We start from the raw sequence: 15,539 nt of genomic DNA, 5'->3' as shown, positions 1-15,539 counted from the left end.
CAGCTATTTGTGTACTATGGTATTCTAGTAGGTGAGTTCAACAACTTAAATGTAATTACTTTTATACTGGATATGAATGCCTTCAATAACAACATGCTCTGAACTAAACTAAACTGGGGTATTTCACATTTTGTCACCATTCTACAATTCAGATTTCTGAACCTGGATAAAACAGTACACAAAATCAGTAGCAAAATAGTAAATGTATAATTTCTCAGAAATGTAGAAGTGTACTTCTCAGAGTCTTGTAAGGAACCATGTTTATTTAAATCTACATCATCATTCGTAGACCATGGTTCAGAAAGTTTTATGACTTTGTATGGCCAATCATTGAGATTCATTCAATTTCTTTATAATAAATAAGTTTTCTTTATTATTATTATTATCTTTTATGACCACTTAAGATCACTTTAGTCAGTCCATTATCAAAGTCTGTTCGATGGGACTGTTTGGGCCATGTGGTCCTCACAGTACTTTTTCATACGTTCTGATCTTTGCGCCCTTTCTAGTGTTGAAAATGTTCGTGTTATTAGTTTTTCTTCTGAGTGTGAAGCGAGTGTTTTTGATTCATCTGCATCCTGTCCTGCTGTTTTTCGAGTCAAAATTCCACTGTACTAGTTGTTTCAGAAGTCTTGAATCTCGCAATCTCATGATATGTCTAAGAATCCTAGCCTCCTCTTATGCAGGGTATCAGTGATGGGTTCTAACTCTTTGAACACAACTTTGTTGGGCACAGTCCACCACTGCCCATCTTTCTGGTACTTTTTATTGATGCACAGTTTCTTCCAATTCTGCTTTCATTTTCTGGAGTCAGTTTGTGTGTGTGTCTGATTATTCATTCAAGTGGAAGAGTGTTTCTACTGCATAAATGGCTTCTGGTTTTATAAGTGTTGTAGTGTCTTATTTTTTTCATTTACGGATAGGCATTTTCTATTCTAACTGTACCAAGTTAATTTTTGAGTTTGTTTCTTCTTATTTGGATCAAGGTTTTTTCGTTTAGATTGTTACTATTTCTCCAAAGTACTAAAATTGGGTTACTATTTCGATTTTATTACCATTTATGTTTACTTCTTTTAAGTGTTGGATTTTGGGGCATAATTTTTCTTTTCAAATGATATTCTGAGGCCAATTTTATTTGCAATTTTTTGAAGTTCTAATATTTGTGATTTAGCTTCACTGATATCATTTGCTAGTAGTGTCAAATCATCAGCAAAACCAAGACTATTTTGATTTTTCACTCATTTTTACTCTTTGATGGTATTATTTATAATAATAGCATTTATAATAAATATCTATAACTAATATTGTTTATTTATTTTTTAGAAAGTAAATGCAATGTGTTGAATTAGTATTACAAAAACTTAAACTGAATAATTGATCTCATTACAGTTTTCATGTCACTATGCTATTTTATCACAATCACATTTTAAATTAAAAAACAAAATATTCACATTAATATAAAGGCATTAGAGAAACTAATGAACTGACTTCAGTGACATCCCAATTAATTATATAAAAATTCTCAAGTTATTTCACCAAGGAACAATGATAAAAACAGTTTTTTTTTTAACTTCTGGATGTTATTTTTAAAAAGTTATAGTTAAAACACTCATTAAACAATCATATATAATACGAAAAAACAAAATATAAGATGACTAATATATGTTTAATATGTATTTAAATACAGAAAAAAAATGACAATAATCATGATTCAAATGGAATATATAATACTATATTGTATGTAAATTTTTCAATAAATAATGAAAAAATCCTTCTACTATAATTGAAAAATTGCCAGTGACAATTTTCAAAGTATTAACTGCCAATTTTCAAACTGACAACTTTCAAATGAGCAGTCTGTGCAAGTGCACAAACTATCGTGTATTTTAGAACTTGTCAAATTTAGGAGCATCATCAACAAACCCACAGTATTGCAATTTACTGAAAAGTATACTACCATATGCATCAGTGTCAAAAGTCTTAAACATGTAAAAGAATCTAAAGCATATTAATTTCCTACTTCAATATTTTATTTTTTTATTATCAGTGCTATGAGAGCATCTCATCTGTACTGTGATGCATATTAACCCAAACTGTCTCGCAGTAAAAATTTTATTATCTTCATAATAAGAAAACATCGGATTGTAAATTAAAAACTCAAAAACCCATAATTTTACCAGAGAATAATTAAACCTTACAAGATAAAATATTATAAGTTCTTATTAAATTATTTTAATAATGGCCAAATTCCAATTAAAAATAATATTAAAACCTAATGTTAAAAACTAATAAAAGCAGATAAAACCAGTTCTCATGGAAAAAAAACAATAAATGACAAATAAGATATGGAAGCCATAATTATTTAAGATTAACAAAGAATACTTTAACTCTGAAACTATTTTACAAAAATTAATCATACATCAATAACTCATTACTTACTTATAAGTTTGATGCTGTCAGATGGTACTTGAATAAAATCTTCAGTTAAACCATGTTCATTTAATTGCTTTGGTAATAAATGGCGAATTGCAATATGCAATTTTTCTTCCTGTAAACAAACACCATAGGATTTAAAAATATAATATTTAATAAAAATACTGAATTCTTGTACAAGCTGTAAACTGACTTCAGGTAGGCTATTGAAAATAAATTGGATACCACAATAACATGGCATATATACAAAGCTATCAACATTCAATAATTATGGTAAATGCTGAAAGCTGATTTTTTGCAAGCAGGATATAACACTTCCTGTATCACCAACAAATGTATCATTTATTGTAATAATGTTACAAGAAACAATAGTATAAAAATTTGAAATAGAAATTCTGAAAAGAAATAAATGAATTCAAGCAGGCATTACTGAATTAAAAACTGTTCGATACAGTTTTGGGACCACAAGCAAACTGCATATATAATTCATGAAACCTGGAAAAAACCACAATAATGTCAGAAGTTTATAGCAAGATGCTGAAGAAGCTTCAGGGGATCAATCCAAAAATAAATAGTTTGGGATACACACAAAGGATGTTGTTTTTCAAAACAATCTAAGTTCCACCTACAACACAAAAGGAGGATTTTTTACAATTCTCCAAAAGCCAATACTTACTGCCCAATGACTACCTTCTTCAAAATGAAAGTTTGGCTGACTAAATAGTAAAACAAATAAGTATTTCATGTACAGAGTAAATAACAGGGGGTACCTTGACAGAAAAATTCTTTGAGCCACAGTTTTTTATAATTCTCCATATGGCTGTAGATAGAAAACAAAGAATTGTCTTTTATGTATCATAAATATTTTTGGTTATTTTCTTTTAATGACCAATCTGAAGCTAATTTTCAAACAAACCTTATTTTTTATAAACAAAGAGGTACAACATTTCATATTTAACAGAAATCACTACAAATCAACTGAAACATTAATAGCTCTGTCAGACAATATTCTAAAACCACACTGCATTTTGATGAGTAGGAGTCATTCCATTCAAAATATTTAACTCAAATATGAATATATTGGTACTATGTTTCTACAGCTTAAGGAATTGTAAAAAATCAGTCTAGAAGAATATGAGGAAAATGCGTAGAGAGGATAAGTAATATAAATAAACAAATGCTAAATTTTAAAAATACTTCAAATAGCAGTTTATTTTAATTCATTAGGATTTTAAAAATACCACATCAATTTATTTAAGTACAATGCAGTTGTGCATTGATGTATATCATAAATTTCTATTCAAGATTGAATGGATGATTCTATAAATTGAATAGATTACTACTAGATGGCTTTTTCATTTCTTACAAAAATCAACATAAGTTAAATGCAAGTAAACAATACTTAGATTCTGGTAATAATTATATATGAAACTAAATCATTACTTAATATAGTCTGCACATAATCAGTTAATTACAATATTTAAACAAAAATTACAAAAACATACAAATACTAAAAATTGCATTCTTGTTTTCTTTTTGATACTTCATAAAAATTAAAAGATCAAAGACCAAACTGGTATTAAAAAAACTAAATTCACACTATTTATACTGTCCTTGATTAACAGAATTTAAATCTCAAATTGCCCATCTACCTTTGTGATATATCTAATTTATTATATACCTCAGGACTGATGAAGACTGGAAATACAACTTACAGAACTGCAATTAGGTTTACAAGGTAACTGTTTTATAAGGAAGAATATTTGTTAATAAAAAATAAAATAATAATAAAAGTACAATTAACCTGAGAATAGCCTTCCACATGAATCACTTCCATACGATCTAGTAAGGGAGCTGGAATGGTGCGAATACGATTAGCAGTAGCTATAAACATAACTTGAGATAAATCAAATGCTACATTTAAAAAGTGGTCCACGAAATGGCAATTCTGTTCTGGATCTAAAACTTCTAATAGAGCAGCAGCTGGATCACCATGGACACCAATACTCTGTGGATTATTTTAAACTTTCACAAAACAAGAAAGAATTATAATCCTAAAAACACTAAAAATGTAAATATTAACTTGAAATTTCTTTTGAATGCTTAGTTAACTGTTTTACTTACTTTATTATTTATTTAAAAAAATAAAATATTAGAATAGATATTTTATTTTAAAAAATATTAGAATAAATTCAAAATAAATAACATGAAATGTGTAAAACAAAAGTTCATTTGTCTGAAAAAAAATTGTATGTTAAACTGTTATTTAAAATTTTTACTATGAACTACTAGTACATAAGTGTACATAAAAACATCAAGATGTAAATACCATAAGTGACAGACAATGTACTCTGTATCATGCTACATATCATACAATCAGAAAATTTTTTAAGTAACAAGATTTATACATAATTCATTTAATCTTTGATAAATTAAACAGGATCAAGAAATTATGAAGCAAAGGAAAATAAAATTCAAATAATGTTTCAATGTATTTCATAAAAAAAAATCAAATACGTTGTTATAGAAGATAAGTACACGGAATTTTAAGACATACATAGAATTAAAATGTACATAAAATAGAAAAAAAATCAAGCAAAATCCAACTGGATTTCAAAAAGCCGTTTCAAAAAGGTTATAGTATATTTCATACAAAGAATGAACACCAATCTTAGCCATTTCATTAAAATCAGGGCAACAGGCTGCTGTTTGTCACAGTACAATCATCATTGTATTATTTTCATAATTAAAATACATGATGTAACCTCTTTTTACTTCTTTATACAAAGTAAAGAAGTATTGTGATCGCAAAAAATTTCACTTTTCAGATTTTGGACTGTATAAATCTAGTTGTGCACCTCCCTCTGATTGCAATCAACTGAACCAAAAGTGTCCAAAAAAGCCCAAAATTCCAAAAAATTTGGATTTTAGACCTTTTCTTAACTGCAGTAATAAGCCATCATTGAGAGCTTTTCAACGATATATCATAAGTGGTACTTATTTTAATTGGTTCCAGAGTTATAACCAAATAAAATTTTAATTATGAAATATTTGGATCTTATAACAGAAGGCACATCAGTTCGAATGACTTCATCTCCTTTTTTAACTTTTATTTTTAATTTATTTTATAACCTTTTTTTAATTTAAATATACTGATTTATTAATAATTATTAACCTGTGATTGTAAAAATGTTTTACAATAAATAATTATTTAATAACAACAATAAAAAAATATGAAGTTATTAATGAAACAAAATTTTATGTAATTTTAAAAATGTGTATATGTAATTGAACAGCAATTATTACATACATGTATATGTAATAGATTTGTTGACACATTGATTACTTAATATTAATTGAAAATTATAATTTAGAATTATTTTTGGATTTTCTAGTTCAATTTCTGTTTAATTTTATTTACTATTCTGGAATTTCTGTTTAATTTTATCTACATTAAAGTTAACTAAAGAGTGACTGAAAAATAGACCCTCACAAGAACAACATACACTGAGGCATACATACCCATTCTTTAATAATTTGCAAAAAATTCTTATCTTTTAGTTACGCCGTTATTTGCCATTGATGCAAATGCCTCAGCAGACACTTGCATCAGCAAAAATTATTGTCTCAACCAACACCTTCTTCTCTTTAGGCTTCTTTTAGACATCTTCAATCTTCTTTTCCTGCAATATCACACTCTGAACTAGCTAACTGAGTCTGCGGAAGCGCGAACCCTGCACCTAGTCCAATTTTAATAACATTTATGACTATAAATGCCTCAACCATCAACTAAGTAACGGGTCAATACAATGCTAAACTCATACCGTTCAAAATGTGTTATACATAACAACAAAATTCAGACCTACATCCCATCACCACTATAAGCATCATACCTGAAGACTGCCCTTGGCAAGACAGTGCCACACCTCATAGCTGCATGGACTACCATGCCCTCAGTAGCGCAGTTACCCCCCACCTCGCCAATAGCAGCTTCACCACCCAACTTTTAACAACTATTGCTCTAAATTAACCATGTGACATTTACTCCATCTTGTTTGTGTAATGTTTTGATTTTATCAGTAATTATTTTCACCAAAATATTATGTCAACAACATATTCATATCAAAAGCATTATTATATTTTGAAAGATTATTTTAAAAGATTTTTATTTTTACTTTCAAACCATATTTAATATACTAAAATATAAATAATAAATAAATATAAATAATAAATATAATAATAAATATAAATAATATATATAAATAAATAAATATATTAATATATAAATTGCTAATATATATTAATTTTTTTGTGAACATTTTATGTTAATATTTTAATATTTTTTATGTTATGCAACATAAAAAATAGACAATAAATTGTTGTTTATATTTTATTTTTTTTCAATTAGTAAAGCCTCAAATTTTATCATCATCTGAACATCTATTTAAATCATATATATAATTATGTGCTAGGCCCATTAATGTTATATAACTAAAAAAAAAGTTATATGATCTTCTAAAAGAAATCTTGCTTAATTTTTTTAATAAATTATAAATTTACAAAATGTTTTATTTTAAATGTATACAATAACATTAATCTTATTATAAGAATAATGAAATGGCAGCAATTTAAAGAATTATAACTTTTTTTAACATAAAATAATAAAAATCAAGATAGAAAAAATTATTTATTAATCCAAATATAATCTATGAGAATTCTATGTCCACAGTTACTGACAATTAAATCTCATGCCAATAACTAAAGATATCACTCAACTGCCAACAATACTTAATTTTAATTATAAAAATGTTAAAAAATTACTAATAGATTGTTGTAAAAATAAAACAGGATTTTTTTAAAAATTATTTTTACTTTAAGTAAAAAACCATATCAAACATAAAAATCTAAAAATAAATGCTGTTTTTGTACAGATATCTCAACCCTGAAATAAGATGAAATATTATTTTGATTAAAGTTATTTTTTAAGAATTTCCATGAGGCCAATGAATCAGTAAAATATTGTAAAATGCAACTTGAATAATTGTGTATTTTGATTTTCACAAAAAACTTATTATTTGTAATATATCACATAACTTGTAATGATCCTTAGAATGTGAGTAGAAATTTTGGTGTTAGGTTGTTGGCAGGAAATATTACAAGCTCATCACAAAAAATCAATCTGACAGTTACTCTAAACTGTTCTTCATGTTCATATGTTCAGACTAAAACATTAGAACTATAAACAACAGAGATGATTGTTATAATTACATATATAACATTTTTGTACATAATTAGTTTCATTACATTAGAAAGTAACCTACATTACAGTAACTAATTAGAATTTAATCATGCTTTTAATTAGTATTTGATTAGGCCCACAAAAAAGCCAATGTTTATTGGAAACTAACATTACAATAATTTAAAATAAATATAATTAAATAATCAAGTAATAGTTATAACAGAAAATTTAAATTAGAAATACCAGTTTATCAATTTCATCTAATAGAATAACAGGATTTTTAACACCAGACATTTTTATAGCTTGTAATATACGTCCAGGCATAGCGCCAATATATGTTCTTCTATGGCCTCTAATATCAGACTGATTGCAAACACCACCAAGAGATATTCTGAAACATTAATAATGTATAAGTAAATTTAAACAAATTTAATTCAGAATTTAAAACTGCTAAAATTTACATTTATATGTTAAAAAAATTATTATATAATAAGTCTTAAAAGTTTTACAGAAGATTACACAATTTTTTTGTCCAGTCATTTGACTGGTTTGATGCAGCTCTCCAAGATTCCTATCTAGTGCCAGTCATTTCATTTCGGTATACCCCTACATCCTACAACCGTAACAACTAGTTTTACATATTCCAAATGTTGCCTGCCTGCAAATTTTTCCCATCTACCTATCCCTCTAATTTCAAAGCGACTATTCCAGGATGCCTTAAGATGTGGCCTATAAGTCTTGTCTCTTCTTTTAGCTTATTTTTCTAAATACTTCTTTCTTCATCAATTTGCCATAAAACCTCTTCATTTGTCACTTTATCCACCCATCTGATTTTTAACATTCTCCTATAGCACCACATTTCAAATGCTTCTGACCTTTTTCTTCTGAAATATTCCGATCATCCAAGTTTCACTTCCATATAAAACTACGCTTCAAACATATACTTACAAAGTTGTTTTCCTGATGTTTAAATTAATTTTTGATGTAAACAAATTATATTTCTGACTGAAAGCTTGTTTCACCTGTGCTATTTGCCATTTTATATCACTACTGCTTCATCCATTTTTAGTAATTCTACATCCCAAATAACAAAATTCTTCTACCTCCATAGTCTTTTTGCATTCTATTTTTATATTCAGTGCTCCTTCTACTTTATTTCTACATTTCATTACTTTCAAGCTTGGTTCCTATAAATGTTAGCAATTGTTTTTCTATCTCTATAATTGAACCCTAATTTTTTTTAAATGATGAACATTTTATTCCAATCTACATTATCAAATGCCTTTTCTAAGTCTATAAATGCCATGTATGTTGGTTTGTTTTTCTTTAATCTTCATTCTACTATTAATCTGAATGCTACAACTGCTTCCCTTGTCCCTATACTTTTCCTGAAATCAAATTAGTCTTCTAACTTCTTCCACTCCTCTCAATTCTCCTGTACAGAATTCTAGTTAAAATGTTTGATGCATGAGTAATTAAGCTAATTGTTCTGTATTCTTCACATTTATCTGCTCCTGTTTTCTTTAGTATGATGGCAGTAACACTCTTTTTGAAATCTGACTCATCTTCCCCTTTTTCGTAAATATTACACACCAGTTTATATAATCCATATCTATCGCTTCTTCACCTGCAGTGTGCAGTAATTCTGCAGGTATCCAATCTATCCTAGAGGCCTTTCTCTCATTCAAATCCTTTAATTCTCTATTAAATTCAGATCTCAGTATTGTTATCTTCATTTTCATCCTCTTCAACTTCCTCTTCTTTCTCTATAACGTCAGTTTCTAATTCATTTCCTCAGTATATTCCACCCACGTATCAACTACTTATACTCTTCAATATATTCCGCCCACCTATCAACTTAATCTTTCGTTTTATAAATTGGTGTACCATCTTTATTTAACACATTACTAAATCTTAATTTATCATAATATTCTCCTTAACTTTCCTGTAAGCTCAGTCTATCTTACCAGAGATCATTTCTCTTTCCACTTCTAAACACCTTTCTTTAATCTACTCTTCTTTCGCTAATTTGCACTTCCTGTTTATAGTAGTTCTTAATTGTCAATAGGTCCTTTTACCTTCATCAGTAGCATTTTTATACTTTCTACAATCATCCATCAGCTGCAATATATCCTTTGATCCAAGGTTTTCTACCAGTTCTCTTTGTTCTGCCTAAGTTCACTTTTGCTGAGTTAAGAATTTTCTTTTTAACATTCTCCATTCATCTTCTATATCTTCTACCTTATCTTTTTTACTCAAACCTCTTGCAATGTCCTCCTCAAAAACTTTCTTCATCTCCTCTTCCTCAAGCTCTCTAAATTTTAGTTCATCTCACACCTTTTTAAAGTTAACAGTTTTACACTGTTTAAATTTTTTACATAATTTCTTTTTTGATAATGAGATTGTCTCAGATGCTTTACATGTGTTTTAGTCATAGGAAAAACTGGGCGACAAACAGTATAAAGAAAAAATTTAATGTATTCCTTTATGTAGGGGAACAATGCATTATATGGTACTGCATTCAATCAGTAGAGAAAATTGAAAGACATAATAGAAAAATGGAAGAATTAAGACATACAAAATGGAAAAGATAACCAGTAACAAAGTTTACAGTAAACCTGGTATAAGGAAGGCATAGAACAGAACAACTTTGAGGAAGTTAACCTGACAGGAAATCAAACACAGATCATAACCAACAACCAATGTAAAAAGTCTTAACTTCATTAAAATCTAATTACTACCAAATCAAACTTATTTTTCTACAATTGAAATTTACCTTTGAAATTCACGACCTAAAGTGCTTGCAATAGATCGAGCAACACTAGTTTTACCAACACCAGGTGGTCCAACAAAACATAATATAGGGCCTTTCAAATTACTTTTCAACTGACGAACAGCCAAATATTCCAAAACTCTTTTCTTTAATTTTTCCATTGCATAATGGTCTTCATCTAAATCCTAACAAAAAAAATGAGCACATTAATTCAATAATAATGTTAATGTAAAAATTTCAGAAAACTGTTAACTTGATTAACCCATTATATTAATGGTGGATACATAATTGCAATTACAAATTTGTCCATAATGCAATAATAAATACTAAATGGAAAAAACTACGATAGCTTGGGTTATTATTTGACTATTTTCTAACAGAATGTCATTTACATGAGCACAATGTTTAAATAAGCACTGTTTAAATCTTCAACGTAATTTATTTTTTTATAATGAGATTGTGATTGGAATCCACACTATGTGGATATTTTCAAATTTGTTAACATATTTTACTTCATATACACATTTATTACAGTTTATGGTTTTTATTAACTTTTTTTTAAACAAAATCATCTATCATAATGGCTTTTTAACTTTTTTATTAATACAGCCGTAAAAAAAAAACCATACAGTATGTGTGTTCAGAAAAAGCTACCTTTCACATGCTGCCAGTAAATACTATAATTCTATGGACAAATAGTATGTCAGCAGGAAGACAACCAAGAGTTAAGGGAAAAATTGAAAGACAAAGATCTCAGTGCTATGGACAGACCAGGTGGAAAAGAAAACAATCAAGAGCAAACTTGTTGAGTATGTGATACTTTTATTATTCCTATTATAGGCAAAGTGGCGACATTATTGGTCAACATACATATTGTAGTGTCGAGTCAGGTGATGTACGGATGTGCTGAACACAACAATGTAGTTTTTTTATTTTTGTTGTTAGTATTAATAAATATAGTTATTATTAATAAACTCTTTTGACTCAATGGCTAAAACCCAGACCTCAACATGGTAGCAGAGTGTGGTTATGAGAAAGCCATTACGATAAAATTTAGTTGCTGTAGCCGGAACAAAGAAAGTAAATGAGTAATATCATAACCTAATAAATGTATTACAGTTTATTATTATTCCATTACATTATCATAGTTTTTTCTTACCAAAAAGTTTAGTATTTCATATTATCAGTGTTTAATATTTCAACAAGAAGCTGTTCAGTAATCTGTAAATTATTACTACAGAGATACTTCTTTGTGAATGTGTTAAATATCCAGTATAAAAGTGTTATGTTTAAGAGAACGTACTAGAAAAAATAATGTCCAAACAAGGAGATATCACTATTCCTATTTTTGATGGACAAGAATACAACATGTGGAAAGGAAGAACATTATTATTTTTACGATTCAAGAAATGTGATGAAGTTATAACAAGTAAGACATATGGCACAAGACAAAGAAGATTGGAACAATAAAGATCTAAAAGCAATGAATTATATCTATCATGCAATTTCAATAAACTGTTGGAATTTGTGTGCGAGATGACAATAGCATACAATATAATCAAGAAATTTGATAGTTTATATTTTTAAAAATCTACGGCTTAGCAAATAGTTTATAGAAACAGATTGAAAAACTGAAGCTTAAAAATTATAGCAATTCAGCATCATTTTTCTCTGATTTTAAGAAGTCTGTAAATGAGTTGAAAAATGCTGGTGCGACAGTGACAGACAAAGAAAAATTGAACTACACGTTAAATACATTGCCAGAGTTATAAAGCGATGTTGGTGATCTGATAGATATGTTTAAAGCAGAAGATCAGACTACAGATTATGTAAAGAGCAAAATACATACGGCAGACTTCAGCCATGAGCAAAATTCATGGCACACAAGAAAACAAATACAATACATTTATGGCTAATAGAAACAACGAAGTAGGATAATGGGAGCTAAAGCTACTAAAGTTGGAGAAGTGATGAGTTATTTTAATTTATATGGTAAACTACATAAAGTAAAAATGAAAAATGTTTTTTATGTATGAAACATGCATTCAAATTTAATAAGTTATAGTAAAATAACTAAGAACAATACCATTATTTCCAAAGGAGGAGCAAGTAAAATTTTTAATAACAATAATAATATTATAGCTTTAGCTTTAAAAGAAAAAGGATTATACATTATGAAAAGCAATTTAAAATCAGAGGAATCATATGTGAATATTGCTAATAGAAAAGTTGAAAATATGAGTAAAAAGGTGTAATGGCATAGATTACTGGGCCATGTAAATTTTAAATACTTGAATATTTTATGCAAAAATCAATTGCTAAAAGGAATTCCTAATGAGTTAGAAAGTATGAAATGCAAGATTTGTATTGAAAATCAGATGAATAATCATTTAAAAATAATAGAAGTAAAGCAGGAAATGTATTGGAAATTGTACACATAGATGTCTGTGAACCTTTTAGTACAACAGGATATAACGGAGAAAAATATTTCATATCATTTATTGATGATTATAATTAAATAGCTAAGGTATATACAATGAAATCAAAAGAAGTTTGCTATTGTTTGACTGAATTTGTAAATATAATAAGTTTTAAGATAGTAAGATCTATTATTTTGCTAAAGAAAAAGGAATAATAATTAATAATTGCCCTGCTTAAATACATGAATTAAATGGAGAGCAGAAAGGTTTAATAGGACAATTATGAATTTATCACGCTGTTTAATGGATGAAGCACAGATTCATAACAGATATTGGCCTGAAATTATGTACCTACTTATTTAAAAAATCATACTTTAGCTAACACAATAGAAACAAAAACACCATATGAAATATTTTTTGGAAAGAAACCAAATGTTTCAAATTTACATTTATATGGAAGTAAATTTTCTATAAGAATTCCAGAACAAAAAAAAATCCAAATGGGATAAAAAAGCAGATATTGGAATTCTTAGGTTATACAGAAGTAGGTTATAAAGTACTTACAAATGGTAGAATTATAGTTGCTAGAAATGTTGAAATTGTTGAAAAGAATGAAAAATGTATATGATTAAATAATGATAATCAATCTGTATATAGTGAAACTTCTGATAGAGAACATAGTGATAATTCAGGTAATGAATCATTGTATGAAAACTTTAAAAGTATAGATGAAAATCAAAGTATTGAAAAATCTGAATCTAAAAATGAAAATGTATTGTGCAGATCTGAAAGAACAAGACAACTTCAAAAGATATTTGAAGATTATTATTATTTATACAAATATTTATGCTAATTATTGTAGAGCTGATACTCCCAATGCATTTGAGGAGGTGATGGATAGTAATGAAACAGATTTCTGGATGAAAGCAATGGATAGAGAAAGCAATTTTTAAAGAAAAACAAAACTTGGAAATTAGTTGAGAATGTAAATAATGGAAGTTTTAGACAAAAAGTTGGTATATACTGGAAAATAAGATGATTATTATAAAGCTCAATATAGATGATGGAAGATAAAGCTAGATTAGTAGTAATATTTTATATTACGCAAATTAAGCATTAGCATAACAAAATATGGAAATTTCACAAAAAAGTCAAAACACAGAAGTGCAATATCATTATGTAAATGAAAATTATGAAAAAGGAGTTATTGATTTGATTAAAGTTGAAACTGAGAATAATATTGCTGATATATTTACAAAGAGTTTGTGTAAAGCTAAGTTGGAAAAATGTAGGAATTTTTTAAGAATTGTTGAGTGTAAAAAACTTGGTTTATAAAAGTGTTAAATTGGAAACAGTAAAGTAAGGAGGCGTGTTGAGTATGTGATACTTTTATTACTCCTACAATAGGCAAAGTGGCGACATCTATTGGTTAACATACGTACTGTAGTGTTGAGTCAGGTGATGTACGGATGTGCCGAACACAACAATGTAGATTTTTCTTTTTGTTATTAATATTAATAAATATAGTTATTATTAATATACTCTTTTGATACAATGGCTAAAATCCGGACCTCAACAAAACTAATCCAAGATAGCTGAGTCAATAGAGATTTTAACCTCCAAAGAATTTATTACAGCAAATAAATCAATGGAATGGGTTCAAAAAAAATTTGTAGAATAGAAATGTGCCTTAGTGGACATGAGTAATAATTAACTATTTAATATGTTAATTAACAAATTAAAAAAAGTTTTAGTTTTTTCACCAATAAAAGCTTTATAGGTGAATTGCATGTAAAAATTAAAAGCACTAATATATACCTGAGGAAATTTCACACAAAAAAAATTTGAGTACTTTTTTTCTATGAGCAGAACTAAGGATGCTAGTGAATTTTACAATAAGCACAAAAATCACGCTATAGCTATCGCATATAGGTAGCATAACAACGTAACTAAAGGGCATGCAATAAATAAACTTCCATAACTCTCTATTCCTATTTGAGGTAATTAAAAAATTCAAAAAGGTATGATAACTCATAAGACTCAAGGCTATAAATTATTCAAATTTTCAAAGTATTTTTAATTTTTGATTGTCTACTGTGAAAATCTGCAAGTTGTTGATAAAACACCTATAACTCTCTCTCTCTCTCTCTCTCTCTCTCTCTCTCTCACTCTCTCTCTCTCTCTCTCTCTCTCTCTCTCTCTCTCTCTCTCTCTCTCTCTCTCTCTCTCTCTCTCTCTCTCTCTCTCTTTTTTTTGCAAAAGATAAACAAAACAATTCTGCTACTTCACACTTGTACTAAGTCCAACAAACTTATTTTCCATGAGATACTATAAATAATTCATGACCTTATATATGAGGTGCTACCCAAAAGTTCAGGGAATTTTACCATAAAAATAAAATAGCTTACCATAACTTATAATTTCCACTGTCTCCTTCAAAGTAATCCGCTTGGGCATTGATACAGTGATCCCAGCATTTTTCCCATGATTCCACGCATCCCTGGAAGTCTGCAGGTGTAAGTGTTCAAAGCACGTTCTGCGTTTTTTTCCGGAATCTCCTCAATTGTGTTCACATGACAGCCTTTCAATTGAAATTTTATTTTTGGAAAGAGAAAAGGGGCAAGGTCAGGCGAATAGGTTGGGTGGGGAATCACTACCGTCTTTTTGGAAGCCA

The 15,539-nt window shown here is 28.1% G+C and overlaps 1 protein-coding gene across 1 annotated transcript in view; it reads right to left on the bottom strand.

Moving 5' to 3' along the window:
* The window catches only part of LOC142327323 (lon protease homolog 2, peroxisomal-like), a 56,974-nt gene that overhangs the window by 21,430 nt on the left and 20,005 nt on the right, over positions 1-15,539 (bottom strand). The window contains exons 8-11 of the mRNA XM_075370252.1: positions 10,449-10,630; positions 7,916-8,063; positions 4,238-4,441; positions 2,440-2,548 (exon numbers count right to left, since the gene is read on the bottom strand). Of these exons, the coding sequence (XP_075226367.1) occupies positions 2,440-2,548; positions 4,238-4,441; positions 7,916-8,063; positions 10,449-10,630 (643 nt within the window). The remainder of the gene's footprint in view (positions 1-2,439; positions 2,549-4,237; positions 4,442-7,915; positions 8,064-10,448; positions 10,631-15,539) is intronic.

This window comes from Lycorma delicatula, chromosome 7 (genome assembly GCF_047948215.1).
Source record: "Lycorma delicatula isolate Av1 chromosome 7, ASM4794821v1, whole genome shotgun sequence".
Classification (NCBI taxonomy): Eukaryota; Metazoa; Arthropoda; class Insecta; order Hemiptera; family Fulgoridae; genus Lycorma; species Lycorma delicatula.
Note: the sequence above shows the minus strand (reverse complement) of the source record. Positions and strands in the feature narration are given on the sequence as shown.